This window comes from Eschrichtius robustus, chromosome 19 (assembly GCF_028021215.1).
Source record: "Eschrichtius robustus isolate mEscRob2 chromosome 19, mEscRob2.pri, whole genome shotgun sequence".
Lineage (NCBI taxonomy): Eukaryota > Metazoa > Chordata > Mammalia > Artiodactyla > Eschrichtiidae > Eschrichtius > Eschrichtius robustus.
The window spans coordinates 48,506,323-48,534,106 of NC_090842.1; the positions used below are offsets into that span (position 1 = coordinate 48,506,323).

The 27,784-nt window shown below is 54.1% G+C and overlaps 1 protein-coding gene across 1 annotated transcript; it reads left to right on the forward strand.

The window, feature by feature from the left end:
* Nucleotides 1-641: 641 nt before the first annotated feature.
* Nucleotides 642-25,743, forward strand: VSTM2B (V-set and transmembrane domain containing 2B). The gene is made up of 5 exons (XM_068529108.1): nt 642-723; nt 1,276-1,460; nt 2,477-2,506; nt 3,789-4,260; nt 25,558-25,743. Exons 1-5 carry the CDS (start codon nt 642-644, stop codon nt 25,644-25,646), a joined length of 858 nt encoding a protein of 285 aa, XP_068385209.1. The 3' UTR covers nt 25,647-25,743.
* Nucleotides 25,744-27,784: the final 2,041 nt, after the last annotated feature.

Consider the following 27,784-nt stretch of genomic DNA (forward strand, 5'->3'; position numbering starts at 1 on the left):
TCCCTTTCTCCTTCCCCTCCCCCACTCCTGCCTCTCTCCGGCTCTGGGTCGGCCACGCCGGACCCTCTCTCCCTGGCGCTGCGCTGGGTCGGACGCCAGGTCTGCGCGCCGCGGCTGAGCGCCCACTTGCCTTGCGGAAAGAGCCGAGGAGGGACCGGCGGAGGCGACAGCGGGAGGGCTGGGCGGGAGCCGGAGGAGGTGGCAGTCGGGAGCCAAACCAGAGGGAAACTGAGAGGCAGAAGCTCACGGCTCCGAGGCGCACACTCTCTTGGCCAGGGATGGGTCCCGGGGCGGCCCAGCCCCTGACCGGCCCGCCGGGCAGAGACTGAATTGCGGGTCCCCATCGGTCCAGTGTATAACCAGAGAGAGGGAGGCACGGACCGATCGCCAGTAGCCTCCCGGCAGGACCTCGCGTTCTGCCCACCCCGAGCCGCGCCCCCAGCCGGAGCCGCGCCGGGCAAGCCGGCGAGGGAGCGGGGCTGATTGGCGGCCGCCGGCGGCCGGGGGAGGGGGCGCCGCGCGGGGCCATGGCAGGCTCGGAGGCGTCCTAGCCCGATCCCGAGCCGGATCCGAGCCCGAGCTGCCGCCGCAGCCGCCTCTCCGCGCCCGCGCTCCCGTAGCCGCCGCGCCCCCTGCGGGAGATGGAACAGAGGAACCGGCTCGGTGCCCCCGGATACCTGCCGCCGTTGTTGCTGCACGCCCTGCTGCTCTTCGTGGCCGACGGTGAGCGCGGGAACTTTGCTGCCGCTGGGGGCTCGGGGGTCCTTGCCGGGGCCGCCAGAGCCAGTCTGCCCTGGTCGCCGAGGAGGAGGAGGAAGAGAAGGGGAAGGCTTCACAGTCTCCAGCAATCCCGGTGTGCAGCCCGGGCCCGGCGGGGTAGGGGGTGGAGAGAGGCGAAGGGTCGCCGCATCGCTGGCGCCCGCGCCCGGGTCGTTCGGAGCCGGACCGGGGCTCCAACTGCGGACAGGCGGCTTGCGGGGTGCCGGGAGTTGGCGCGCCCCAGCCTGGCTCTGGTACTGCGGCCAGGCGCGGGGAAGAAGCGTAAGCCGCCCCTGCTGCCCCTCGCGATCTGGAGGGAAGCAGCCTGCAGCGGTAGCCGGTCTCCCCTGCAGCTCGGCAGCTGCTCGACCGAACTTTGCCAGCGCCTGGGCCACACGAGTAGCTGGGGGGTGGGCAGCACACGGCCAAGCGAGCCGGGGACCGACCGTCTCGCCGGGGGTTGCCCCAGGCCTCCGCCCCACAGCTGGTCACGCCTCTCTCTTCCCCCGCCCCCAGCTACATTTACTGAAGTCCCCAAAGATGTGACAGTACGGGAGGGAGACGACATCGAAATGCCCTGCGCGTTCCGGGCTAGCGGAGCCACCTCGTATTCGCTGGAGATTCAGTGGTGGTACCTCAAGGAGCCGCCCCGGGAGCTGCTGCACGAGCTGGCGCTTAGCGTGCCCGGCGCCCGGAGCAAGGTAACCGGCCGCCCACGCGGCGCCGGTGCTCACCCGGCTCGTGTCGGGCGGCTGGGGTAACCCGGGCGAGGAAGGCAGGGCGCCGCCCTGTGGTGCAACCCATTCCCTACCCTCCCCATGCCCACAGCACCTTCAACAGCAGCATTTGTTACCCCCAGATCCTGTTAATTCACTTCCTTCGCCGGAAACCTCCCCGAACTCCACGCCTAGCCCCTAAGAAGCCGCACCTCATCCAGTTCGCCTGCTCTTGCTGGCTGCGGGCCCAGAGGCTGATGGGTGCTGGGTGTTGAAAGAAGACCCCTTGCTGGGGCCGGGTTTTCCCTGCCCTCTGCCACTTTGAGGTCCCCAGGGCACAGGGCCAAGGAGTTAAGCTCCTCTGGGCTGCGTTCCAGAGGCCGGCAGGGCACGGTGTACAGGTTACCTCCAGCCCACGCAGGATCAGAGGGACTTCCCCCACTGCCCATCTGCCTCTTAAACCACAGTCTCTAGCACTGGCGCCCTCTCTCTCTCTTTCTCTCTCTCTCTCTCTCTCTCTCACACACACACACACACACACACACACACACACACACACACACCACCTACCTACCCTCTACCCAGAGTCCCACCCTTAGTTACTGCTCACGTCTCCCACTGGGTCCTGTGCAGATACACCGGCCCCTCCATCCAGCTTTTCAAGGGGTTTAGAGAAACACGGCAGGGAATGAGAATGCTCCTCCGGAGGGAAATTGGCCTTTCTTCCCACCGGGTGGCAATCCAGCCTCCCCTCTTTGGCAGGCAGGTGTGCTAGGGCAGCCCCTCCTTGGCCGGGCGCCATGCTAGCTGCAAGCCCTGCTTCCTTCGGGGTAAAACTCCTGAAAATCCTGATGTCCTTCGTGCCCTCAGCTGTGGCTACCTCCCGAGCGGTTTCGAGTCCCAGTCCGCCTGCGGAGGATCCTCTTGCAGGAGGCTCATCTGAGTTCCCTGAGCCTGAAGGCCGACAGCCTAATATCTCTCTCTCCCTCTTTGCATTTTAGGTAACAAATAAGGATGCAACTAAAATCAGCGTAAGTGTGGAGCCCAGCGCGGGCCGCGGGAGACCCCTTCTGGCCGCTTTGCGCCCCGCAGCTTCCTCCCTTTTAGAAAGGCTCAGCGGCCGTGCGGTGTAGGGCCCTGCTCGCAGCCTTGCATTGTCGGCTGCTTAGCGTGTCGGGGCGCCATCTGTCACCGGTAGCGGATAGGGTTCTCTTTCGTGTAAATCAAGGGTCCCAGGCCTGAATCTCCTTCCTCCTCTGTACAGTCACCTGTAAAACTCTCCTTCAGTCTCCTTGCCTTAGCCGCGACCGGTGCTCAGGCTTGTGGCCCCCACTCGTGCCCCGCACACACCCGGCGCCCAGGCGGCGCCCTCCGCTGCAGCCCTCTCCTCCGCCTGGGTTGCGGGTCGCGGTGCCGGGTGTTGTGGGCTGGCTTGGGGAGTTGTGGTAGGGGGAGGAGTCTTGCCAGTGTTGGGGAGGAGACGTGCCCAAGCTTTCCCAGCTGGAGCGTGGAAGTATCAGGGCCTGGAGACGACCAGGTCTTATGCTCGGTTCAGAGGTGACGGTTCTCTGGGAGCTCGGTGAGGGCTACAAAGCTGTTGCTCCCCGGCGTCTCCACCAGGCCGCAGGGAGATGAGCTTTGTCCGGAGCTTCATGCTGCCGCGGAGAGGCAAGTTCATAAGTAGCAGGGACTGAGCGGGTCCGGCAGCAGCCTCTACACCACCTGCCTCCTTGGGAGAGCGGAGGGTTACCTGAGAAGGGCTGGAGCCGGGAGCAGGTATATATGCGCACTCTGAGGGCAAGGCGGCTTTCCTACGGACACCACTCCGGTCCACCGGATTCTAGAATTAAGGAATGTTAGTGCGAGTAGATGTGGAGGACCGCACGTAAGGCCATGCCTCACAGTGGATGCGGGGCCGAGCCTGAGGTTTCTCCAAGGTGCCAGAGGGAGGAAGAAGGGGTGGGTTCTGCGGCTCTGAAGGGAAAGCTATGGGAAGACATGAAGGTAGGTTTGTATGAGCAGTGGGTGCAACCTGAAGCACTCCTTTAAGATATGGGGCAGCTGGAGACACGATGCAATGGGCAGGGCCACCCAGGGTCCACTCAGAGTTGGGAGCTCCATACCACTGGGGAGCCACGGGGGTGAAGGAAACCTGAATCGTGATGATGGGCAGAGCCGGGTCTGAGAAGTGTTGGGGTGCTGTGGCCTGGGAGCGCCCTGCGGGGCTGGGCGCAGCTGCACTACGCCGGCCAGGAGCGCGGATTGCGGGCCTGCCCATCCCGGCCTCTGACCCCAGCCCCCGCTGTCTTGCAGACCGTGCGCGTCCAGGGCAATGACATCTCGCACCGGCTGCGGCTGTCGGCCGTGCGGCGTCAGGACGAGGGCGTCTACGAGTGCCGCGTATCGGACTACGGCGACGACGACACGCAGGAACACAAGGCCCAGGCGCTGCTGCGCGTGCTCTCGCGCTCCGCGCCGCCCAACATGCAGGCCGCCGAAGCCGTGTCCCACATTCAGAGCAGCGGCCCGCGTCGCCACGGTCCCGCCAGCGCCGCCAATGCCAACAACGTCGGCGCCGCGGGCCGCGCCACCTCGGAGCCCGGCCATGGCGACAAGAGCCCGCCTTCCGGGAGCCCTCCCGCTGCCCCTCGTCCCGGAGTCCCCGAGGCCGCCGCCGACTCCGCGGCCCACGCAGCCACCACCACCGTCGCGGCCGCGACCGCTGCTTCGTCAGCGTCGCCGCCACCCCGTGAGGCGGTCCTTCTGCGCCAGAGGCACGGCTCGGGTAAGGGCGGCGCCGAGAGGGCGCGCTCGCGCGGGGGTGGCTCTCGCCGGAGGGGCGGTCCGGCTCGGGTCGTTTGCGGATGCAGAGTCGTTGGTGGTTCATCTGGGTGCGCCCGGGAGCGTTTTCCGCAGCCTCGCTTCTGCGCTCTTCTTGCTGTTTTCCTGTCTTCACTGTTGGCCGCTTGGAGCATTCAGGTCGTGTGTTTATGAGTGTGCGGGCTGCCCAGCCGGCGACTTCCCGCTACACACGGGCTGGAGGGAGGGGAGCCCTCCTTGCGTTGGGAGAACTGAACCCTGCGGGCTGCACTCCGACGGCGGTGGGCCTGCTCTTCTCCTGGAACCCTTAGCGCCTAAAGGGTGGGCACTAGCGCCCAGTCTAGAGTGAGAGGAGGTGGTTACAACTCAGGTCTTGTAAGTCTGGCTGCTGCCTGACTGGACTGAACAGACAGACTTTGTTCAAGCCAACACGGGTAGCCTGGCTGTGTAGGCTCTGCTCTCCTTGGCTACCTCCAGGCTGGTCCTAGACACAAGCTCTGCTATAAATCGCCACTCCAGTCTGCTTTAGGCCCTCGTGGTGGGGGGTTGGGGGTGAGGATGGAGCCCTACCATTGTTAGGAGGGCACCCAGAGGTTAAGGCCTGCTCTCCTAGGGAGCTGAGAGGGTTGGGGGAAGGGGAAGGGAGTGATGGTGAGAAGGGAGTCAGAGAACAGAGAGTAAGGACAATGGACTGACTGCAGAGCAGGCAGCTCTGGAGAAGGAGGGGCTGCTTAGCAGTGGTGGGGTTTTATGGAGGGTGGAAGGGCCTACTGCCCACTGTGCCCTTCCTCCCAAGGCATCCCCCACTCCCAACTCAAAGATGGGGCCTCAGAGATGAGCTCAGCCCCAGTGCTCACTCTCTGTGTCTGACTTTAGGCTCATCACTCCCTCTCAGTCTTGTTTGATGCATAGTCCCATAGAGAGCATCTCTACTGGCCTTGCATCACTGGGAGGCTGGGCTCTGGGACAGTCGTATATAAACCTACTGGGGGTGGGGGGGGGGAGCACACTGTCATGCCCTACTCTCATGGTTCTTAAAGTGCAGACCACCTGCCACCAGCATCAGCACTTTTTAAGCATGCAGGCTCCTGGGCTCTCCTGCTGAATCCAAGGAGACAGGCATCCTAGCCTCCCTCTCTGGCTGATTCTTAAGCCTTCAAGCAGTTCAGACCCTGCCAGTTGTCTTCCACATCAGTTCAGTTGTTTCTCACTAAGTTATACTCCCTGTGGGAGCTTCTCCATGTGGCTAAGACTGCTGGCTACATCTGGAGACCTCGTCCCTCTTAGGCTCCACATGGCTACCCGCAAGACCTTCCCCCAGACTGTGGGGGAAGGTGGGTCAGCTGGGAACCTGTGGAGGTCCTCTCCCCAAACTCCCCCACCTGTCTTGGAGCTTTCCCCCATATTAGTTTAAGGTAATACCAGTTGCTGTGCAAAACCTCAAAATGCCAGAGGCTTAATACAATTCAAATGTATTATTTCTGGTTTACATCACTGGGGGGGAGGGGGGAGGGGGGAGGAGTGGCTCTGTTCCATGCAGTCATTCAGGGACTCAGGCTAAAACTCTACCATCTTTAAGAATCTTTAAGAGGCGGCTTCCATGCTCACTCTGGGCATCAACATACAGCCCACAAACAAGGGAAGAGAGAATGGAAGCAGCCCTTTTCAACCCAGTTCTCTGAGCAAACCAAGCCCTAGGGCTCTAAGGCACGCATTGCATGTGATGAATTGACTTCTTTCTTATGCATTTAGAATGGATCTAGTTATCTGTCATTCTTGGAAGACTGAGAAAATGGCCACTCGGATCATTTTGGTAGGGCTTAATTCTCTCACAGAAAAGCTGATTTGGAGAACGGCAAGGGAGTTTTTAAAGGCCAGGCCTAGAAGTGGTAAATGTTAATTCCACCCTCATCCATTGGCCAGAACTCAGTCAGATTGTTCAACAGATGCAAGGCAGGCTAGAAAATATCCTCGGCTTGGCAACTGTTATCCAGCCTCATCTTTTCAGGGTGGAAGAGGAGCCTGAATCACGGGGCATGTAGCCATCTCTGACTAGCACACAGTACGTATACTGGAAAAGCGCTTACTGACTTACAGGGTGACTGACTTAGTTGATGCTAGTTGGTGAAGAAAACACCCTTCTTCCTCATCCCCTTGGGCACTAGCAAGTAAACATGTGTGTCTTGGGCTGGAATATTCCTCTGGGATATCCCGTAGACCGTGAGTATAGTGGCTAGGCAGAGGATTTGGAAAGCCAGAGCCCAGATATGCATTGTGCCTCCTTCATTTACTGGCTGTGTGACTTTAGGCAAGTGGCTTACCATCTCTGAAAGTACTTCTTTCAGAAATACTTTAGTAATCCCTGAACTCAGAGGGAACTCAGAATGGAAATTGCTATATAAAGTTCATTGTTATCACCAAGGCCATTATCTGCTCTGGCCAAAGAGGAGAGGTTGAGGGAGATGAAGCTGAGTGGCTGGTGGTTGGCAAGCTGTGGAGGGCCTTGAATGCTGAGTGGAGCAACAGGGATCATTAAAGCCTTTGCTCAAGGAAGCGCCATGTGAAAAGAGATCATTCCTGCTTGAATCTCCCTTGCCCCCTGCCCAGAGCCTGACCCCCTGAGCCTAACCAAGGCTGACCTGACTATGCCTGCCATGGCTGGTCAGATGTCCAGTCTCTGGGCTCAACCACAAGGAGACTCCAGATTAACTCATCGCTATAGCAGGAACCCAGCCATGGAAGGTGTCATGGACAGTGCCCTTCTTTCTGGAAGGTCCTCAGGTCAGCCCAGTTCTGATGGCACCTGCCAGCCACAGGACAGCATATTAATGCCCACATGGATAAGGGCAGCAGCCCAGGCAGGGGGCTCCTCTGCCCTCCCTGGAGTGGAAAGTAGTGTTCATTTCCCTCCAGAAAGCACAGCCAGCTGGGCTCCCACCAGGGCTGACAGGGCAGCACAACTAGGATAGGGGTATGGTGACCCCTAAGGTCTCTGTTGCCCCAAAACCATTGCTAGCTCCTGAACAGGCCGGTAACCATGCAGACATATCTCAGAAAGGACCCCAAATTTCTCTCCATCTCCTGTTTGGAAGGCCAGTAAGGTGGGGCCTTCAGCTGGAAGACCAAAAGGCTCATAACCTTCACTCTCCAGGTGAGCTCTTGGGAGAATCACTGTGCTGTGGGCCCCTCTGTGTCCCACTCTGGGCATGGAGAAGTGGATTAGAGGACTTCTAATCCACAAACATACCTGAATGGCTTGATCCCAAGGAGGGACCCATACCATCTTAAGTGCCCCATCCTGCCTCACCACTCAAGGCTGCCAAGCCTGTGGGCTGTGGACGGAATGAAGACTGCAGACTGTGTTGTGAGTCACAGCATTAGTAACCTTTCTATAGGGCTGTGTTGTTGAGCAGCGCTTGGGCCTCCTGAGCCTCCCTGGGATGCAGCAGGCCAGCCAATCACCCAGAGCCACCACCAGCGTGAGTCAGAAAGGGAGCTCGAGGCGGTGACCTCAGTCTTGCTCCCCCCACCACTGTCACCACTCCCGTCACCCCACTCTCAGTTCTTGGCAGCTTAGAGGGGAGGGGACGAGGAAGGACTATTGCCACTTGGTTACCAGGCAAGGGTGTTTGCAGAGTACAGCAGTGAGGGTGCTGGCAAAGCAGATGGCACACTCAAGCAGAGTCATGGAGGAGAGGCAGCGAGAGTATTTTTTAAAGGTGTGAACAAGGTTAGGACAGCCAAGGATGAGAACTGGTCCCCAGGGCTAGTAGCACTGAGGGCCACTGGCCTAAAAGGGCCTGAAAGGGGCAAGGGGAGGGAGCAATTAGCAGAACCCAGAGAGGTTAGCTGGATGGAGAGGCCTCCCTGAAAGAGCTGAGGCCTTGGGAGAGGGACACAGCCGACCCACAGTAGCCCAGCAGAACCTCTCTCTTCTCCTGCCCTCCAGTTCCCTGTCAGGGCCTCCCATTGGCCAAACCTTCCTGGGTGCGGAGGGTAAGGGTACCAGGTGATGCAGGCTCTACAGGCCAGCTTCCAGGGGCTCAAAGCAGAGTGGAGAAAGCCGACAGGTGGATCTGGAGGGACAAAGGGAATAACCCAGCTCTCAAGGGAGGAAGATGAATTCTGCCCCACCCCAACTCCAAGACAAACCCAGAGCTGAGTTTCTAATTAAAGAGGTCACATAAGGCCTGGGTTGAGTGGATACACTAGCTGTTTCAGATTGGCAACCTCAGAGATGGTCCCAGCCCACCTCCCCAGACAGTCACCTGTTAAGCAATTGCTCCTGGGAGAAAGTCAGAAGCCCCAGACAACACTGTGTTGCTCTGTTTTTTAAGCAAGCCTCTTTACTAATGCTAGGAAAGGGATGAGGGTACTTACTCAGAACTTCATACTTTATAGCTACTGCACAGCCAGGCCAGAAAAGCCTTCCTATGCTCCATACATGCCCAATGTAGCCAAATACATATTTGCACTAAAAGTTTATGTGCAAAACTCATTCATTTCACATCTCATTTGTCAAAAGACATTTTGATATTTGTGCTTAAAAATAACATGGGCTAGATTAGCACAGCAGAGCCAGCACAGGAGATTGGGCTCCTTCTTAGCCATGTTCATAAATCTGACTCCTAATTAATCTGAACACTGAAAATATTTCATGAACACTTTGTTGCTGGCTGCCATTTCCAGAAAAAAAAAAAAAAAAGAAAGAAAGAGAGGGAAAGAAAGAGAGAAAACAAAACGGTATCTTCCAGATAAACCCTTCTAACTGGAAAGTTGCCACAGTGAAGCCAAGTGTGGCCTTAATAGAATACAGTTTGCAACTGAAATGGCTTGTATGTTGGCAAGAGGTTCCCCTCTGCAGGGACCTGGGGATCAGCTCTGTGGCGTGTGAACCTCTAATTAGCCTTGGAGCTCCAGCTTCGAGAAGAGCCACCATGGCCCCTACAGAGAACCAGCTGGATGTGGCAAACTGCTGCCTGGTGCCCACACAGAGAACTGGCTCTCAATATTTCAATTAATAATGAGAGAAAGACAACCAAGGCCATAGGTGTGATGGCTTTAGAGAAACTGTTACTGCTGGGAGCCATCAAGAGGAGCATCCTTGGGTGTGGCCATGGCAACCGTAAACCATGACCGAAGGGGGCTGTGGATAAGGTGAAGGCACTTACTCTCGACCCATGCCCCTGGTGGATGACAAAGCTGGCGGAAACAATACCCGCATGACCAGGGAGAATCTCCATGCTGTGGGGAGAGTCTTCAACTAGGCCAGCAAGCCAGGCGGCAGTCACCTGGTCTTCCCATCTTCCTAGGCCCACAAGGACCTGAAAACCATCACCTTAAATAAACAATCCACTCTTCCCTCAAGCTCTGATGTGACACAAGGATCATAATTAAAGAGAAGATAAATCTGGCAAAAGTTGTCCCAGAGAAGAGAAAGTGAGGCTCTCTGAGCATCCTGAAAGAGAAAATTAAAGGATTTCATAAAGGAAATGGCTGAGCCTCACAGCTGACAGGAGGCACCCGCGTCAGTGGCAAACGTGTGCGATTATCAACTACATGGCGTCCTCTCCCTCATCAGCCAGTCCCATGGTTGCCATGAGCAGGAACCAGTGATGGCAGCCACAGACTCAGCTCAGGGCCTCAAGGGCGCCCATGGAACTCCAGGACAAAGCTGTCTGTGTCAGTGGGAGTCCTGAGGGAGGATAGCCCCAATCCAGCTGAGGCAATCAGAGGAGGCCTCCTGTAGGCAGTGTGTGATTTCAGGCTTGAAAGAGGCTCCTGGGGCTTTGTCCTCCTGCTTAGGTCAGTCCTGGGGAAGTTTCTGGAGGCCTCTCTTTTCCTCCCCACTTTGTGCCCCATGGATTGAGAAAGTCACACCAAATGGAAGGGCCGTTGTCCATCACCGAGCAGTGAGTCGGCTCACTGTGCAGCTGTTCTCTCAGCATCAGGGAGACCCCAAATTAAGGATGAAACGGCTGCACTAAGGATTGTAATAATGATAAATAATACTTGCCTTTCACCGAGCACTTGGTGTATGCCACACACCCATCTCACTGATGTCCCCCCTTTCTGCAGTTCCCCGTGACTCTTTCTGCCCCACTTCATCCAACAGCCCCCTCCCCAGAGCCCAGACCCTTTCCTCAGCCAGGGTGGCAGCCCCACGGGAAGGGCGGAGAACCAGGCTTTCTAAATGTCACTGGGAGCCGAACCCACCAAGGAGCTTCTCATTAAATATGCCAGGCACACATTTTAAAAGCTCTGAATATTAAGGATTCCCCAAGCATCCATGGGAATAAATGAGGTCAAGAGCTTTTGTAATATGATATTGATTACTTCTGCCCCATGTGGACAGAGGCAAGGGCTTGGCTGTGGTCTAAACCTCTAAGCTTTACAGCAGATGCCGACTTGGTTTTAAGACACCTTTGCAGCGCAAGAAAAAAAAAAGTATCATCTTTGCTATTCCCCCATGCTTTGCTGACTGTTACTAGGCATCTCTTGGAAACTCCAAAGCAGTGAGAAGCTTCACTTTGTCTTATGTAAGGGCTGCAGGAGAGTTTAAGGTTACAAGCGAACAGGCCCAGCACCTGCAACTGCCGATCCCTACCTTTTCCTTATGAAGGATGACAAACCTCCTCCCCTGGGATGTAGCTTCTGGGGGAAACAGCCTGCTTGTTGGTGGTTTTGGTGTTCTCAGGGAAGGTGTGGTATAAATACAACATGGATTACCCAGTTTGGCCTCCTCTGGGTTAGGGTTTAGCTGCTGTTGAACAGAGAGCCGTGCAAGCGGCTGCAAGGGGTGCTAAGCAGCAGCGAGGGCGTGAGGCCGGCCGGGACCTCACTCGGGCCTCCTCTCACGCCACACCCTCCATGAGACAGCCCTTGAGAGGCAGGCCTTGTGAAGCCTTGTCCCTGCATCGGCAATCCTGGGTGAGGCTATTTCTGGAAAGTACTGGTTGTTCCATTCCATCATTACCACCCCCCAGGCTGAAATATCAAAGCTACTCTGGACTGGCTTCTGGTCTTTGTGGTTCAAGGAGAGTGTTTTGGGGGCCCCACCATTCACCCACTCAACCACACCCTCGGGCTCTGCTCCATCCATCTCAGAAGTGACCATCCTTCCAGAGGGCTACTCATGTGTGAAGGCCAGCTGTGAACTGGGCACCTCCGCAGTGCACCCAGCTGGACACCCAGCACCGTTAAGCAGGGAGACTACGGTCAGTCAGGGCCTAGACAAGATCTCTTAAAGGAGCTGCCCATTATGGTGGAAAAAACAAAACAAACCTGAGAGAGGCTGACAACAGTTCAGGAGAAAGTGTCACCACTTTTCCAACCACTTAATTCTTCCTCTGCATTTCACACATTCAGCTAGCTGTTCAGCTAGCTGGCTAATAGGCAAGCCAGGGTTTGAATGCCAACCAATCTCCCTATTTCTGGGACTTACAGAGCTCCAGCCACCCAGAAGTCACAGTACATGCCTCATTCTCTCACCCTTCATAAGTACTATGCTTCTCATTTTCCACATGAGTCCAGCTGCTTGCATTCGAATCCTGATCCAACGCTTCCTGCCTCCCACGTGCAAGTTCTCACGTCTGTTATCATCTGGATGGTACCTGTGCCCCATGCCAGAAGGCGAGGGGCAGGATCAGAGGAGATAATCCACAGAAAGAGTGGAGCTTAGCACAGGGCCTGGCACCTAGAAAATGCTCAGTAGATGCTGATTCTTATTATCGGCATTATTCGTGGGAATGGCACTGACTGTCCAGGGTCGTTTCATGAGGCCTGGGGGCTGGCCTGGGGGCTCCGGTCTTGAGACTTCGCTCTGAGACATGTCTCCCTCCGTGCACTGTACATGTCATGGGGCTAAAGGTGAGGAGAGGAGCTGATGGAGCTTCAGAACAGAAAATGCACTCAGATTGCCAGTGGCTCAGTGAGGTGCTATTTTTGTCCTTTCTCTCTCCGTGCCATTTGGAGGGGGGAGGAAAGGAAATGGGGATGATGCCACGTCCTCATCCTTGTCTGGTTGTGGCTGTTTTGCATGAGTCAGGAGCTCCTTGGTGAGCAAGGACAGGTTCACTATGGTTCCTCGTGTCCCACCTGCACATTGCACCATCACATCTGTGCACCTGGCCCCCTAGTGACAGTCAAGCAGCCAAAGAGCCTCCAGGGCTGGCCTAAGTGGAGAGGAGGTGCCCAGTGTCCTCCTCACTGGGACTCTTACCACAGGAGAGGGAGCCACTTGTGTGGGGAGGCCGGGTGCCCCGCAGGGATGGGCGTGTCAAGTGATGGGGCTCGGGCCAGTGTTGCAGGCTCAAGCCTGCACTGTCTTCCACGTGCTCTGGCATTTTGTCTTTCATATTCATACCTGCCTGGATCCCTTCGCTGTGGCTCACTGAGCCTGATGACTGCCAGTAAAGGTGCTGCTTGGCACCCAGGGACCAATGGGGAGAGGGTAGGATGAAGAGCGGGCTGCATGCAGAACCAGGAGGCCAGGACCCCTTCGGGCCCCACATGAACCTCCCTCCCACGCAGCACTGCAGGCTCATCAAGGAGGTCTGCCTGCTTTTAACGGATGGATATAGCCAAAGATCCAGAGCCCCTCCCTCTGCTGTCCCCTGCCCCCACCGCCACCCCTGCCCTTCTGCTCTCCTCTGGAAAGTCTCGGTTTTCTTTAAGCCAGGAAAGCCCAAATGCAATGTCAGTCCCCTCACAGTGACTCTTATTACAATTGATTATCACACAAATGCCGCTTAGCCCAGAGAAAAGAGCCTTAATAAACCCCCGGGGAGATGGAGCTGACATACTTCCATGGCTCATTCTGAGCTGGGGTAGGGGTTCCTAGCTAACTATGTCTGGTCTGGCTAGGGCCAAGGGGTGGGGGCTGCCCAGGGCATCAGGTAGACCCCGCCTCTGCCTCAGGGAGGGGCTGATGGCCCAGCAGTGGTGGCCAGACTGAGCAGCAGGTACTCTGAGAATGAACTCAGGGCTCCGCTGGGACAAAAAAGGGGCTCAGAAAAGGTGCAGCCAGGGTGGGTTGGTAGTGGGGGATCACTCCACAGAGGGAGGAAGTCTTCCTGGCCCTGCAGCCCAAGGGGTCTCATCCATCCTGAGCACTCAGAAGGGCCCCACTGCAGTCTTAGGCCCCCAACGTTTCCCTCCTGTCCTGGAGTCAGTGCCTGACTGAGCACCCCATCCAGACTGATGCCCTGGGAAGGCAGGCCCTATTCTTTCTCATGTGTGTATCCCTACCACCCCACATTCATGTTCACTGGGCCTGACACTGGTTTGTTCAATCATTCATTTCCTCGTTCATTCAGAAAATGTCCGTTGAGCATCTTATGTGCAAGAAATATGCTAGGCACTGAGAACACAATGTGAATGAGACCAACAAGGTCCTGGGAGTCAGAGCAGGGAGAGACAGACATTGATCAAACAGTCACATAGCAAGTAAAAATTTGCAGCTGTTGCTGGCACTCTAAATGAGGGACCCATGGGCTATGGGAAGTAAGAATAAGGAGACGTGACCCAGTCAGGAAAGGGTCCCTGAGGGAATGACACTTAAGCCATAATCTGGGAGATGATTAAGAGTTGGCTTGAGAAAGAGAGAGAGTAGGGCCTTCCAGGAAGAGGGGACAGCACGTGCAAAGATCCTGTGGCAAGGCCTGACAAAGAGTTACTATGGCTAAGGCAGAGAGAGCAAGAAGGTGTGCGGGAGGAAATTAAAGTCAAGGGTAGTTCAGGGGTTAAACCCCACGGAGATGGAGGCTTTGGCTTTTGGCAATGGATGGGGAGCAAGTGGCTGGCAGGGCATGATGCTTTTTGAAATAACACCCTAGCTGCAGTTGTGGAGAATGGAGAGGTAGGAGCAGAGTGGATGTGGGGAGACCACTTTAGAGCCAGTGATCCAGCCAAGAGATGGCAGGGCTTGGACTGAATGTTTGAATGGATGAGTGATGGGATGGATGGATGGGTAGCAAAACAAGTATCTGATGAGTGAGTGAAGGGAAGGATGTGTGACTGGATGACTAAGAGGTTGGGGGTGGGTGGGAGGAAGGATGAATGGACATGTGGATGGGTGGATGGATGGAAGGAATGTGTGGGAAAAGGGTGTGACTGGGTGGATGGATGGGTAAATGGGGGATAGAAAGAAGGATGAGTGGATATGTGCATGAAACACGGATGGGAAGATGAGTGCATGCGAGACGCAAGATGGGCCTTGCAGGAGGAGTGGGGCCGGGGCTGCAGACGTGCCTAGGGTTCGCATTCCCCACACCTGCACTCTGAACACTCAGTCCACATCCTCCAGGAAGGGGAGGCCACAAGGAGAAAGGTCCCAGGTGGTGGCATGGCACAGACTGGCTAGGCCCAGAATTTCATGCCAGGTCATGCTCCTGCCTGCCATCCCAGGCCACGGGTAGAGCAAGGGCACACGGCCAGTCCCCAGCCTGCCCCAGGTCCCTGAATCCCTCAATCTTCAGAAGGTACCTCTGCCACTCGCTGGTGAGAGGCAGGAGCAGGGGACCCCTCCTTCTGCTGGACACCGGGCACTCTGGTGGATGTAGCCTGGCCAAGACTTGATTATTATTGCCCATGTAAAAGTTAATATATTTTTTCAAGCATTTAAAAAGTCAAATCTCCAGGTGGGCAGATGAATAACTGTATTCGCATCAAAGACTAATGTAACAAAAAATACACAAGGCAATAATTCATAATGCATTCTGTTCTACAGAGTCATATTTTAATGCATGACATATCCTGGGCAGCTCCTCTGTGCTAATTTTATTTAATGAGCACATGTTATAGAATTTTCAGAGCACTATCCCTGGGCAATTAAAATGTGCTAACCTTTTCAGTTAAATTGTGTTTCTGAAGAAAAGTCCTCAGTGTGAAACAGAAAGAAATATCCAGGTGTCACCTCGGTGGAATCTAGAGGAAGGAACTGCTGTTGTGTCCTTGCTGCACTGGCCTCAGGGACCTGCAGCCCTTCTTCCCTAGCCTTGGGCCTCCAGTATGTCATTCCTGCTTTTTCTTGGCCAGGCCCAGCTCCACTGAGTGGGACAAGGGAGACTGGGGCCTGGACCCACACAGAGAGAAGCCTTCACTGAGCAGGCATTAACTGAGTGTTCACTGTTTGCCTGACCTGGGGAATTTGGGGCACACTCTGCCTCGAGGGACATAAAGGCTATGGAGGGGACAAGTGGGATTTAAATAGGGCTGCAATGCCCCAAAGAGGGGAAGGGACCACTCACTTGAAGCCTTGACAGGTCTCCCTTTCCCCATCCGTGTAATGGGCACACCAGCACTCCAGCATCTACAAGTCCATGAGTTTTAGGTCTGGAAGGGGCCCTGGAGAGTCTCTAATGAGTGGTTCCCAAACTTTGTTCCTTGGAACCCTGGGCCCCCAGCCCTACCTCCAGCTTCAACCAGAGCAGTTCTGCCTCTAATTTTTTTTTGGGGGGGTGTGGGTGTTGTGTGGGTTTTTTTCCACACCGCCCGGCATGTGGGATCTTAATTCCTCAACCAGGGATGGAGCCCACACCCCCTGCACTGGAAGCACAGAGTCTTAATCACTGGACCGCCAGGGAAGTTCCCCTTCTAATGGTTTTAAATATTGGGGTTCCATGCAGCATTTAGCTTGAAAAAGGAGTTCCACTGCTTTAAAAGATTTTGAAACAACTGATTTAGTCCAAATATTTATATATATATATATATATATATAAATATATAAATTATACAAAATACACAAATACATTTTTATATTTTTATGTATATAAATTTTTTTCTCCTAAGGGAAAAATTTGAAGCGGTTTATAAAGCTGCACGTGGCATAATAGAACAAAAATTATTTAATGAAGAAATTGGAATAAAGGGAAAATGATGAAGTTCATTTGAGGAAAGGTAGACAAAGAGATGTGTGCACACAGTCTTGGGCAGTTGAAAGGTCAGATAGCGATGGGCCTCCAGCCCCAGCGTGTATTTGAAGATACAGCTTGTGTTTAAGATGACAAACATGAAGCATCTGGCCGATGCCTGGCGCACATCATGCCTGCTTAGACTGCTGGGGCCGTCTAAGAAAGACTCCCATTCATTCGTTCAACAAATACTTTGTGAGCACTGCAGGTGTGGGCAGGGTCCTAGGTGATGATGGGTTTACCCACTGGCAGAGGAGACAGGGGTCGAAAGGTAAACCGCAGTGGCCGCCCAAACACAGCCCAGCGTAAATGTGACTTGCTCCGGAGCCCATGGGACAAAGAGAGCCTCCAGCAGGGCCAAGGAGGACGTGGTGTCTGAGGGAGCCCCATGGAGGGGAGGGGCAGGTGGTGAATGAGAGGACAGGGAGTAAGCAGCGTGGAAGGATGCTGGACCCGGAAAGGAGAAGTAAGGGTGCAGGGGGGCTGAGGAGGGGCCCAGTGAGGAATTAGGTCTTCAGCCTAGATGAAACCTCTAGGGGTTTGGCGGGGCGGGGGTATGATGTGTACTTTGCATTTGAAAAGGGCACTCTGGCCTCTGGCTAGGCAGTTGCCTGGCTAGTTCGGTTAGTGGCTGTGGAGAGGCCAGTCAGGAGTACTGCGTTGCCCACCTGAGCGCTGATGTGGTAAGAGGGAGGGTTAAAGGACCAGGGCAGGAGTGAGCCTGGGGCAATGTGGGTGGGTGGGGGGGTGAGAAGCCGACAGATTAAGAGCTGTCTTGGAGGTCACCTTGTGGGTGTCTCTGGGCTGAGCTGCGGAGGATGGGTGGGTTCTGGGCAGGAGGGAACAGGAAAGGGCTGTCTATCAGCACCAACAAAGGCCTGGGGGGCAGGAAAGTGATAGCACATGTGGCCTCTGTGCAGCAGCCCAGTTTGCCTGGAGCTTGGGGCACCTGAGGCAAGTGTGGAGGCAGGTGAGGCAGAACTTTCCCCGAGGGTAGGGTCAGGAAGGCGTCCTGGACTTGATTCGAAAATACCAGGGAGTAAACTAGAGATAACTCCTCTACTGCCTACCAGCTGTGCAACCTTAGGCAAGTCACTTTACCTCTCTGTCTCACCTGTGGAAGGGCATAGTGGTTCCTACCTCCCGAAGCCTCCTGAGAGGGTTAAAGGAAAGAATTCTCTTGGCACCAAGTACCAAGAACCACAGGCCTATTTGCACCCCGCAGCCTCAAAGTTTAAAGAATATGAATGGGCAGGTGGGAGATCCTCCCCTGAAGACGAGACCCAGAACTGAGAGAGACCCCCCACCATCCCTCCCTGGGAAGTACCCTGATACTGTGGTCAGGGCTGCCCCTGGCCCTGCAGACACCAGCCGCCTAACCGTAGGGAAAAGCCTGTTAACCATTTTCATTAAGTGGCACCATTAAAGGATCATCTGGGGCAAGACTTCATTTCAAAAGAATTAAGAAGCTGGAAAGGAGCTAGCAACAACGTTGACCACATTAAAAAGCCATTATAAATGTTAAAATACAAAAAAAAAAAAAAAAAAAAAAAAAAATCTCATTCCCATGCTCTCTCCCTTAGAAGCAGCCTGGGGCTGTGGTCTAGCCGAGGCACTGTGGGAAGAAGAGTTCTGGCTCTTCAGCCCTGAGAGTTGGTGTGTGTGGTGGTTAGGTATGTGGGCAGAAGCCAGATTGTCTGGGTTCATGTCCCAGACCTGCCATTTATTTTAGTGTGACCTTGGTAGGGCTGCTAGATTTAGCAAATAAAAATATAGGACACCCGGTTAAATTTGAATTTCAGATAACACAATCAATAGCATTTTAGTATAAGTGTGTCCCATGTAATATTTGGGATTAACATATACTTAAATTATCAGTTGTTTATCTGAAATTCAAATTTAACTGGGCATCCTGTATCTTATCTGTCAACCCTAGGCTTTGGGCAAGTCAGTTTACCTCTCTAGATCTCAGTTTTCCCATCTGTAAAATAGGGATAAAATAGTAATTCCTGCAGTAAAGAGGATGGGATTTCCAGTAACGTGCTTGCCACAGTGCCTGGCCCCAGCAGGAGCTAGCCAGGTTTGCTATCATTATCCTGAAAGTGCTTGGCTTGGTCTACTTGAGCCCCAGATGTGGGTGGGGCTGCTTGCTGGGGGCAGAGGAGGGGAGGAGGCCTGGGGCCAGCCCTCTGGCACGTGCGGTTCCACCATGGCTGGAGAGGTCGGATGTGTGAGGAAGCCGTTTATGGGGCTGGGGGAGAAGGGGACACGGGCAAGGGCCACATGAACACAGACATTCATTTGTGCCAAGCCCTCTGTGTCTGGGTGCTCAGAAAGGGCTGCCTGGCGGAGGCGCACTTGTTCCAGGCTTGAGGTACAGGTCAGACCCAGACAGAGGGAAAGGAGGACTCAGTGGTTCTGCAGGGTGAGCCTGGAGTGCACTGGAGGTGCTGGCAGGGAACAGTGGATCGGAGCGCAGGACTGGTGGCAGAGGAGCGGAGTGGGTGAGGTTGCTGGGGAGGATTACGAAGCAACCCCAGCTGTGCCACTGACACGGTGGCACTTTCTCCTGAGGGCAGAGAGAACCCATCGAAGGTTTGCCCCTTAGGGATAGCTATCCAGGTGTGTCAGAAGGTGGGAGATAGGCACGGGGTGGCAGTTGAGGCAGGAAAACACTTTAAGAGGTCACTGCTGCACTGGGGCCATGGCAGGGGAGAGGGCACAGTGAGGCGTGGCTAAAATAGGCGCGACCCCTGTGTCTGCCCCCTTTCAGCCTGGGAGCGCTCAGGCTCCTCCCACTGCCTAGACAAGGAGACTGCCCTGTGGGCATCACTCCCAGTAGACATGCTGTCACCCACCAGGAGGAAAGCTTGTTCTCAAACCCAGGAGCCAGCTGCCTAAGGCTGGGGTAGGACAGGCCAGCAGAGCAGGGTCAACACAGGACTGAGGGACCCACATCTCATCCCTTCTCTTGCATCTCCACATCCCACACTTCCAATTTCCTTTAAAACCCAAGGCCATTTGTTGCTCCTAGTTTTTGCCTAGTTACCAGCACACATTAATCTTATGGCAGAAATTAATTCTGTCCAATTCCGTTAGTGCTTGATTATTCCTTGCTGACTCCCTTTGAATAAATATCCATGAAGAGGCTTAAATTAAAACATCAACAACAGAAGTAGCCTCTTGCAAGGTGGCATCTTCCCACCCAGCTGCAGCTGGGCCACCTGGCCTAACCAAGCATAGCGTCCAGGGGAGGGCAGAGAGCCAGAGCAGGATGGGTGCAGGTGGCCATCAGGAAGCCAGGAATGTCAGGGCAAGGAGGGCTAGCTCCCCATCATCACACAGTGGTGTGGGGATGAAGTCGGCTTGAAAGCCAGGCCCCCTGGATCCCACACCAGAGCTGGCTCAGAGGTTGCAAACTCAGTCACCCACAAAGGGCCAAGTGTGGGGGATGGAGGTGAGTGAGGCGGGTTGGGAAGGGAGGCCCTACTGCACAGTGGGCCAGGGAGGTAACTGGCAGCCTCCCTGTGCCCAGCTGGGGGTCAGGAGAGAGCAGTGAGAAGAAGACTCCTGCAGAGAAGACAGCTGCTGGTTGTGTAGCTTGGTGACTAAGCAGGCCCAGAGCTGCTGTGTCTTGGGCCTTTCCAGTAGACATTCGGATCTGTGCTTTTAGGTAGAAGTCTCCCACATTTTACATGTTGGATTATAATTTACAATTTTTAGAGCTCTGTGTGCACCAAGTCAGACCCTTCTGCAGTCCAGATTGAATCCTCAAGTGGCGACTTGGTGCCTTTCTGTTGCCCCTGGGCTCTGTGACCTTACGCATCTCCCCTGCAGATAACGGCATGGTGTTTAACCATAGCCAAGATGACTCCTAAGAGCTCTCTCTGTTCTACTCCACAAGCCCCTGCAAACGCACAGAGAGACTCCTCGTACCCTGGCCCCAGGAAGCTCCAAGGGGAGCCTTCCTCTTTGGCTGGGCTCGGCCACCACCACACTCACAGCGTGGGTCCAGGATGGAGCTGGGTCAGGGCTGGGGGCGCAGGGCCAGTGATGGGAACAGGGTGTAAGAGCTGGTCTGTTCCCAGCTGCCCCAGGCAGACAAACCGTGGTCTCCATGGTAAGTGGATGTCCAAGTCCAGCCCATAAAGGCCAGCCAAGCTCAGACTGTTGCCACTTGGGAGCTGGCCGTCTTCTCTCATTCTCAGATGGCAGCAAAGGGGGAAAGGAATAGAATCCAACATCCACGCTGAAAGAACCTCATCCAGGGCACTCCACTTGGTTTTCTAACTTTTTTAGCCAAAAAGCACTTATTCAAAAGACATGTCATGACAGCACAAAATGCTGAATGGACATAAGTGGGCTTGCTCTGCTTGACACAGAGGAGGGATCTGTCCTCCAGGCCCTCGTCATAGTCCTGATGTCAGGATATCCATGCTTACCGGTGGAGTGGCTTTGTCCACTGAGACTGGACTAGTTCTTTTCTGGCTACCCGTACTCAACATGGGAATATTCTAGTGCAGCACTGGAGGGGGCAAGGGCAGACCCACAGAGTGAAACTCCAAATTTGCTTAGGTCACAAGAGCAGAACCAGCCTGTTAGCCATTCTTGCATGTAGAACCAGACCTCAGATGTATCTTAGTTTTACTTACTTTTCTCAAACCTGAAATAAATTTTTACTTTTTAAGCTATAGCCAAAACAAACAAAACAAAAAAATACAGCCTTTGAGCAACACCAGACTCTGAGGGGCACTGTTTGCAAACTCCTGATCCAGATTGGCCCCTCGGCTGCAGCTCCCAGGCCTGCAGTGGGGAAGCGGAGAGGCTGCAGCTCTCTCCCATCCACAGCCTGCATGACAGGTGCTGCAGACCACAGCCGGGACAGAAGTTACCCTTGAGACCAGGAGAACCATCCATGATCCTAGAAGCGTGGGCTGGGCAGGTGGAGGGAGGGCAGTGGCTGTCCTGGCTAGCTATCCCCACTGGTCAGCTGGGGAGCAGCCCACCATGATCCTGATGCCTGCAGAGTGGGAGTGGTCCCCTCAGTGCCCCCAGGCCTGTAGGAGTCCAGGCCAGAGTTGGGGTGTCCAGCTACCACCTCTGCATCCCCCCAGGAACCAGACTCACAGGCTTGGCCTCCAGACAATGTGGGCAAAGTGAGGATCCCAGAGGGTGGCTGGAGCCAAGCCTCCTCCTTCACTTTCATCACTAGGTGACAAATGGCCCCAGAGGTTCCCTGTTGTTTTCTGACACGGTCTTTGGAGTTTTACCATTGCTGGGTAAATAGAGAAGCAGGATTTTCCAGTGGAAGCTGCTTGGACTGGCGCCTTTGCTGTGCCCATGGGTCTGGGTGAGCCCACATTTTTGGGAGCTCCTTTTAAATGGCTCTGGCGTGAGTCTTATCCCACTCACCATCCACATGATAAAAGTTAATATTCACAGAGCAGCTTTGATTTCTTTAAGAATGATTAACAACATGGTGATATTTGTTTCATATAAAGAGTGAATCAGCTACTACTCCAACAGATGCTTCCCTCACCTCTCAAGCAGCCTGATTTTCCAGCTTAACCGTGACATAAGCTTCCGCGTGTTGTAGAGCTGTCCCCGGTACGCCTTAGGAAAGGACGAAATAGATAGACTGTTAGCAACCAGTCATCACGGCAGCCTCCACGTCCTCGGGAACACCAGGAACACAGACCTTTCCACGCCGCGTGACAAAAGAGGCCAGGATAGGAGGTCCTGCCTCAACTGAGGAGCCAAAGGCACCCTCCTGGCCCCTGCCCTGGAGGGTCGAGGTGAGCCCTGGACGGCAGTGGGCAGTTCTAGCTTGCTCCAGGAAAGTGAGAACAGGGACTAGGGCAGCAGATGCTGAGGGGTGGGGGGGGAACAGCCAGGTGCTAGACAATTGTCAATGTCCCTCCCAAGTGGATAGTATGTGGGGAGGGGGACAGTGGGCTGCCAGACTCCTGCATTCTAACCCATTCTGATGTGAAGACCCCTCTTCCTCCAGGAGCAGCCTGGAAGCCAGTCTTCCTTGGTCTGCCCTGGCTCATTTGGGTATCCGATGAGTGATGTAGCAAGAGGTTCCAAAACCTGAGTCCTCCTTTGCCCTGAGGTCCAGGGATGTCAGTCTGTCTTGAAAACAAATGCTTGGGGAGATAGTTTCCCCTGCTTATTCTATCATGGAAAATGTTTCTCTTAAAAGGAGGACAACCCTCAAAACTGGTTCTTCTCCAACACTTTTCAGAAAAGTAACTGTGTTGCCTGTTTCATTGACATTTTATTCACTTCCAGGCTGTTTGAGGCCCTTTTGTTTACATGATTGTATCTATCAGTGAGCTTTTGTTGTGTAACACAAGACCTAAAACTTGGTGGCTTTGGTGTGACACCACAGTCATCAGTTTAGGTCATGATTCTGTGGGTCAGCTGGGTGTTTCTCCTGCTGGTGTCTGTCAGGCTCATTCATGCATCTGTGGTCATCTGCCCTTTCATTTGGGGGCTGGTTGGTCTAGAGGGACCTCTGCTAGGATATCTCCTGGCTCTTATCCTGCAGCAAGCCAGCCCAGTCTTCTTCACGTGGCAGTGGGTTCCAAGAGCCACAGAGAAAGGGCAAGCCTCAGTGCACTTTTCACGCCTTTGCTTGCTTCACATTTGATACTATTCATTGGCCAAAGCAAGTCCTGTGGCCAGCCCCAGCGTGGGTGTGCGAGGGCACTGTCTAGAGTGTGGACACTGGGGGCAAGTGGATGAGGGAGGATGGGGCATTTGTAGCCATTTTTGCAGTCTGCCACTGCAATCTTGCTAATCTGGACCCCAACCTGGTGAGACGTGCCCTGCACATACTCGTTTCATGGAGCCATGCATATGTACATCCGCATTTTATGGAGTGTGCCACAGGACCCAGAGAGGTGAAGGGTGTTGCCCAGGTCACACAGCAACCTGGCCTGGAAGCTGTCCTGGTGCCAGCCCACTGCCCCATACCACCTCCCTTAGTCCCCTCTATGGCGATGCTGGGTAAGAGAGAGGATGAAGTACCATCCAGAAGCCAAACCTGGCTCCCCCCACCCCCAGACATCCACCAGCAGAGACACTGAAGACCCTGGTGTCCACCCTCCCCAGATATTGGCCTCTGGGAGCCACCGGTCCCATCCTCCAAGCCCCTGCTGCTCCCCCCTTGGCCCAGCACAGTGGCAGGCTGGTTGCTTCAATCCAGGGTCTTTTGAAAGTCTTGTGCAACATTTAAAAATTTTAAATATGAGTAGGTAAGATTGTAATAGTGGAAAAGACAAGTCAACAGTATTTGGAGGCAAATTAAAATTTCTCCTCCCTTTTCCTGTGCCCACGGTTCAGCAGTGTTCACCTTGCCTGGCTCGCAGCCCATTTGCCATGCTTACTGCCCCTGAGTGCCTTGAGGATCTGGAGTTCTATTGCACACATACGTCTGCTTTTAAATGCCTCACGTGCTTGTTTCTGTCTCGCCTGCACGGGCCTGAGTGTCAGGGTTTGCAGGAGCAAAAAGATCGGCACCAGGAGATGTGGAAGCCAGTGGGCCCGGTCTGGCCACATGAGCCCTGTGTGCCCAGGAGCCAGTGCTCTGCCGGCTGCATCCCTGTTTCCATGCATCTGAGCCTCGGTGAATCCACCCAGGCATCTGGCCATGCATCAACTAGTCCGTCACTGCATCCACCCTCGTCCTTCCCAGAGACACGTGGCAGTGAGGAGCAGCAAAAGAAGACCCAAGTCTTTGGAGTGACCACACCGTGGTCCTCCCCAAGGACAGATGACAACAGGCAGGATGTCAACTCGGGCCAAGCTGCACGGAGGGCCAGGAGTGACGACTGTGTGAAAAATTAATACCCCAAGGGAAGGTTAGCACGTTTGGATTCTCCCGTCCTTGTGCTTCTCAGTGGGGGCTCAGAACTATGTGCAGAAATGATTGACTTTGGATAAGACAGGCACAGCGGATGGCCTATGCCCTCTTTTATTTCAAATCTTCAAACACAACCCTTGTTTTTTGAAAATGAACAGATGGAATCCTGGCATCTCAAGCCAGAATGGTCCTGGATCATTTGTCCAACCCTCTCCTTGTGCAGAGGGGAGACTGGGGCCCAGGACACAGGAATGATTTGGGATTGAGGGAAACACCTTGCAAAGAAAAGACAAATGGCTCTTCCACCTGGAAAGGCGAGGAAGTTGTGGGTTCAGGCCCAGCCTTGTCAGGGAAGCCACAAATCTGGCCGGCCTGGCAGCAGCTCCTGCAGGCGGCTAAGTGGAAATGGCCACAACCTCTGTACCATCTGCTTGGCACAGGGAAGGGCCTCCTGTGTCTCTCCTCCCAGGTACGGAGCTCCAGCCCAGCTGGCTAGGTGGGGTGAGGGGAGAAGAGGCCTCCATATGTTGCAGGTGAGCAGGGTGGGGCTGGAAACTGCTTCCACGGATGCAGCCTGATTCTATGCAAGTTAGTAGTGATGTCCCCAGGGTTTGGGCAGCACCTGGGGCGTGCATGGTGCTTCCACATTGGCTCCTCTCAGTGACCCTGGAGGGAGCATCCCACTCCCAGGTGAGAAGCCTGGAGTTCATGGGTAGGCTTTCGCCCAGTTACACAGGAGGCCCTCCAAACAGATGAAGACCTTATGACAGACAGATGGGGAGCCGAGCAGGCAGCCCCGGTGAGGAGGATGAAGGCACAATGTTACCATCCCAGTAGTGGGCCAGAGGCTTGGGTTAGAGGCCGCATTGAAGGAGCAGAGGGGAGTGACCTCCCACCAGGACAGTGCTTGGGTCACTCCTGGGGGGCCCTGGCCCACCCACCTCCACCAGCCAGGGATTGCTGAGCGCCCCACTGTGACCCCAAGGGCTGGACTGACAGTTTGTGGAAAGGACTCACGCGCAGACATCAGGATGCCTCAAGCGGGATGTCTGTGAATGCAAAACTGTGCAGTTCAGGCAGGAGTTGGAGGGGCTGGAGTTGTGCGCAACCATGGAGTCTCTCCGGAGGAGTGGGGAGCTGGGCCTTAAACACTGAGGCCACTTTGCAGCGTAGTCTTGCGGGTGGGGGTGGAGAGGGAGCATATTGTCTTCCTATTCAACTAAAATAATGTTTGGATTTTGGATCTACTATCTAGCGCACGCCCTTCAGGAAGGGGCACCCCTGTGTCTGACCACGGTGAGCTCCTGTGCGGTCGGTAAATCGGAAGCGAGCGCAGAGCAGCTGCGTGCCAGCTGGGTACCAGCTGGGTGCTGACATTAAGAGCCCAGCCGGGGGAGGGCTCATCCTCCCCCGTCTGTGCATAGGCCGCTGGGTTCTGGTGAATCAGGTGTTAACCCTGTCCCTCTCTCGTCCCCTGCAGGCACCGGCCCTAACTACGCCACAGACCCGCTCCTGTCCCTGCTCCTGTTAGCTGTACATAAGTTCCTCCGCCTGCTGGTGGGCCCCTGACAGACGCACTGTCCTGTGCTCCCGAGTGGGCCCACGTGGCTGCCCACTCCCTGGGTGAGGACTGCATCGCCAGACAGACGCAGACAGACTCAGAGAAGCATGACCAAGTCCACGTGGAAAATGAATAAATCATATTTTTGGGGAAGTTACACAAATGTAGACCACCTAAAATAATGCATCTAGTTTCCAAATAAGATGGAGTTTGGACCATGCAGTATGCATGGGATCAATGATTTCTCTATTTTAATGTATTTTTCTTTTCTAAACTTTTCCTCCAAGTCTTCATTTTGCACGAACTGTTGAGCAGTTATCTTTAGGATACTATGTAAATACGCTGGGTCAAAGCCTTTCTGACAAAGCAAAATATTTTTAGTAGATTATTGTGTTTAGGAAATTTTTAATTTACTTTTTCCTTTGGGGGCTTTTCTCTTTTTTTTATTAAAGTAAATTATTTCTTTTGAGACATTTTGATTAAAAAAAAGATACATCTTATCATAATTAAAATTCACTGTCAATAATATTTATTTTTAAATAAAGATTGGAAACAAGGTCAGACACTTGTTTATAAACTGTATTGTATAATGCTGAATAACAGTTGAATAAAAAACAACTTTGAAATAACCTTTCTACAGACATGTATGAATGTTAAGCCTTGGTGCCCAAAGCAGCCCGAATGCTGAATGCCGTGACCTCATGGTCTTTGATGCCAGCTGCACCCTCGGCTGGCTGCGGCCCAGCCTGGAGGACAGCTCAGGGCACCCGGCCAAGGCCACACTGAGTAGACCGGAGTGCTTGCCCAGCCTCTGCTAGGGACAGGGAACCTCATGGAACCAGGAATGAAAGGCACGCCCAGCCTGGGTCCTGAAGGAAAGGAGTTCCTGGGAAGAGGTGTGATATAGATCAAGAACCATTCTTTTCCCTTTTGCCTTAACTCTCTGTGCAAATGCATTTGCCCAGTTAGAGATTATGCACCCAGGTGTGATTACTGTTGTTGGACTCACTGCTAGTTTGAGGAGAGAATCTGGGGAGAAGGTGGGGCATTCCACGCTCTTTCTTCATGCATCCAGAGATTGCTTTGAGCCTCTGAAATGTGTGTGTTTGGGGCAGTTTACACATGTCTTAAAGAAATAGACAAGCCCTGGGGGCTGTTATTCGTCATTCCATGACAAGATCACATTAAATCGCCAGATTCCATGGATTCGTTCAAAACCTAGCCAGTTTTTAAACAGATGTGCTTGTCACTGATGTTGCTCAGCAAACATTTCTATCTCTTCACTGGCTGGCACGTGATTAGGACTGTGCTTCTTGGTATCCTGCATGGGATACCAAGAAGGTGGGGCCATGTCACCAGCTCTGGCCAGCGAGTTGTGAACAGAAGGGGCATGCATGATTTCCAATCCCAGACATTGGTTTGCTAATGCAAGAAGCATTCTTTTCCCCTGATAGGATGACTGGAAGCTTTCAAGACAGTAAATGCTCTGCCAGCCAAGGTCCCAAGTTTCTATGATGGGCAGAGCCTCCTCTGCTGGCCAGCACTGGAAATGCAGCACGATGAGGTATCAACCTTGGCTGTTTCAAGCCACTGAGCTTTGGAGTTGTTTGTTATTGCAGCATAATCCAGCCTACCCCTACTGATTTGGCAAGGTACTGCCATATTTATTTGAGAGGAAAGAGAAAATAAAAGTGAGTTTGGACAATCCCACATGTGCAGAGAGCCCCCGTGTGGAGCTGACATACTGGGATACCTGTGAGAAGACAACCTTGGGCCAGCTGTTTCTGGTGGCTACATTAAGCTGTTTCACATTTCATTTATATTGATCAGCACCAGTTGAGTTGTAAATTTAATCATTTTGTCTGGTGGGTGGTGATTCTGTCCAGAAGGATCATCTCTGTTTATAGTTAACTCAATACTGCAGCGGGCTGTCATGTTAAATACAGGCCCTCTGTGCTTAAAAAGAAAAAGGAACTTCCTGGAGGCCAGGTTGAATGGAAGCAATGTGTCAGTGATGGGCTGATGTTGTGCCAGATCACTCTAGGGGCCAGGAGCCGGGGAGCCATTTTCCATCACCAAAACCAGATCCCTCTGCATACGTGCAATCAGCCAGGTTCCTGCCTGGAAGCAACTGGTCCTGGCGTGA

Bases quoted from the DNA above. Each gene is read 5' to 3' on its own strand.
- VSTM2B (XM_068529108.1), top strand. From the start codon at position 642: ATGGAACAGAGGAACCGGCTCGGTGCCCCCGGATACCTGCCGCCGTTG. The intron at 1,461-2,476 runs GTAACCGGCCGC...TTTGCATTTTAG, and splicing joins TGCCCGGCGCCCGGAGCAAG to GTAACAAATAAGGATGCAAC. The intron at 4,261-25,557 runs GTAAGGGCGGCG...CGTCCCCTGCAG, and splicing joins GCGCCAGAGGCACGGCTCGG to GCACCGGCCCTAACTACGCC.